The 2,500-nt window shown below is 40.2% G+C and overlaps 1 protein-coding gene across 1 annotated transcript in view; it reads left to right on the plus strand.

Moving 5' to 3' along the window:
• LOC104347932 (maltase-glucoamylase-like) overlaps window positions 1-2,500 on the plus strand; it is a 52,649-nt gene that overhangs the window by 8,215 nt on the left and 41,934 nt on the right. The window contains 1 exon segment of the mRNA XM_086481157.1: window positions 912-1,083. Within this exon segment, the coding sequence (XP_086337283.1) occupies window positions 912-1,083 (172 nt within the window).

The following is a 2,500-nucleotide window of genomic DNA, read 5'->3' on the forward strand; positions in this document are numbered from 1 at the left end:
AAAACTGTAAGAAAAATATTCAAAGTCCTTCTATACTGAAGGATTTTAATCCCTTTGTTTTCTAAAAAACCCCCCAGACCTAAGGCAAGCAACGCTGGGCTGATGGTCTTGCGCTGAGACCCACAGAAAGGCGGAAGCCTCAGGAGTGAATATTTATTAACTCAATTAAAAAGTGATTATGTAGCTGACCGCTAGCAGGAGCGGATTGCTATCAAGTCTTGAGGTTTAATTAATTAGGATTTACTTTTTTCTCTATTATTAGCATTGTTTGCTTTCTTAAAAGCCTCACTAAAGACTGAGTTACCACCAGCGAGCGCCTGAAAGACGGAAGTGGCGCTGAGGACTGATGTAGATAGTTCGTGGAGGGAAGAAGAATTTAATATAATGGGACCTGTTTGCAACGGCACTCTAGAAGATTGCTTAAATTTTCCTTATGTTTTTATTTAATTTGGAAAAAAAAAATTATTGGGACTTGTTTTGAAGCAGTGCTCAGGATGATTGCTTAAATTTTCCTTAGGTTTTTAATTAATTTGGAAAAAAAATACATTGGGACTTGTTTGAAGCAGTGCTCTACATAATTGCTTACATTTTCCTTAGGCTTTCATTTAATTTGGAAAAAAAAAAAATTCCAATGGAAAAAAAAATGAATGAAAAAATGAAAATGAAAAAAAAGGAAAAAATTTTTCACAATTAATAAATATTTTTTATTAAAAACACCCAAAGTTTTACTGCAATATGCAACATGACTGGTTTCAGCCAAATTATGAGAGGCACATGAGAAAATTAGTAGTGGCACATGGCGCAAGTGCTTTCTCAAACACCAGCTGGGTTTTTGGGGGGGGATTTGGCAATACTCACGGACCCAGCCTTCGGCAGGAAAATTTTTGTGCAACTTTTCGTCGTTTCGCCAGGTTCGACACCACCATCGGCCCGCTGGTGTACGCCGAGCAGTTTTTACAGCTCTCCATCCGACTCCCCAGCAGCAACATCTACGGGGTGGGCGAGCACGTGCACAAGCAGTACCGACACGACGTCAACTGGAAAACTTGGCCCATCTTCAACAGGGACACGGCCCCTTCCGGCGTAAGCACTTGTTTTATTACATTTTCCTTCTTTTCAGGCCAATTCAGGAATCCAGCCATGTTGGCGCATTAACGATATCCATTGATTTTTTTTTTTTCCTGGCCAAGCGTCGCACAATACGTGAGGTAAAACTCCTGGTGGAACAGCTTTCTGTAAATATTCGGATTGAATTGGTTGGGTTTTGCTGCAAAGCAGCTGATGAACATGAATATCTGCCAGGCTTGGGTTTTTTTTTGCTTTCTTTTTTCCACGCTTTTGTGCAAAATTCGGTAGTTAAAGCATTTTTCCCTTCGTGGTGTTGAATCTCAGGAAGCACCTTGGCAGCTGCTTTACAAAACAGAAGACGTCTGCTGGCAATTATTTTCTTTCTACGTTTTCTGCCTTTTTCCCAAGGCGATTTCGAGGGCATCTGGTTTTCAAAAAATATAAAACTGGATTTTTCCGTCTGCATCGAGATGTTTTATCCTGAACCCATGAGTTTTTGACACTCTGTTGCTTTATCTCTGCGTCATCTTGCAAAACAGGTGGTTTCAAATCAGTTGTTGGTGTTTATACTCCTTTATTTCGCCTTTTTTTTTTTTTTTGGTATTGGATTCCCACACACAACGTGGGTTTTTTTTGGGGGGGGGGGAACAGTCAAATGTTATTGCTGTGCTTATTCGTAGATTTTGGGCTTGATGAGAAAAAAGCAATGTATGGTGGAGCGCGTAAGCGCTCAACAAGGTCACGTCGCAAAAAAAAAACCGGTAGAAAACATTAAATTTCTGGTGTATAATCAATGCTAGGGCGCAAGAAAAGTAAAAAAAGGAATAATAAGAATATTTTTCCACTTGATTGTATTTGAGTCTCTCAACCAGCTTTTTTACAGCATCTCAAACTCAATTTAAAATGGTTTTTCATTATTTTGGATGATAATGAGGTTAAAGGAGTGGTGAACGGAGGTCGTTCAATGCAGCACTAACCCCTGGGCTCAATCCGGAGTGAGTCCTGGAGCCTTTGGCTGAAACAGGTGTGACGTCAGGGGGATTCGGGGAGCAGCGTGATGTGCGCAGTAAGAAGCAAAAAAATCTTCCAAGTTTTGAGGCCCCGTCTACGGGCCGACACGTCGATTTCGATTTTTGATCCAAAAACTGGAATTTGCCTCCTTATCAACAAAACTTATTGGGGAAAGCGTCTCCTTTATTCTCTTGCCATCCTCACTAGAGATGCAATTTATAACCTCCATCTCTTAAATAATGGGTATGTGGAGATTCTTATCCAAACGGCTTAAATTTCGGGGTAGATTTCCCCAAATTTGAGCTTTCAACGGATTTTAAGCAACTTAAAGTTATTCCATTAAAAAAAATGAGGTTAGTGTCAGTGATTTTGACAAGTTTAACCTCAGGCGACGCATTTTTGAGACACCACAGGGCGCACA

Source organism: Leptosomus discolor, unplaced genomic scaffold, assembly GCF_034619465.1.
Source record: "Leptosomus discolor isolate bLepDis1 unplaced genomic scaffold, bLepDis1.hap2 HAP2_SCAFFOLD_45, whole genome shotgun sequence".
NCBI lineage: Eukaryota > Metazoa > Chordata > Aves > Leptosomiformes > Leptosomidae > Leptosomus > Leptosomus discolor.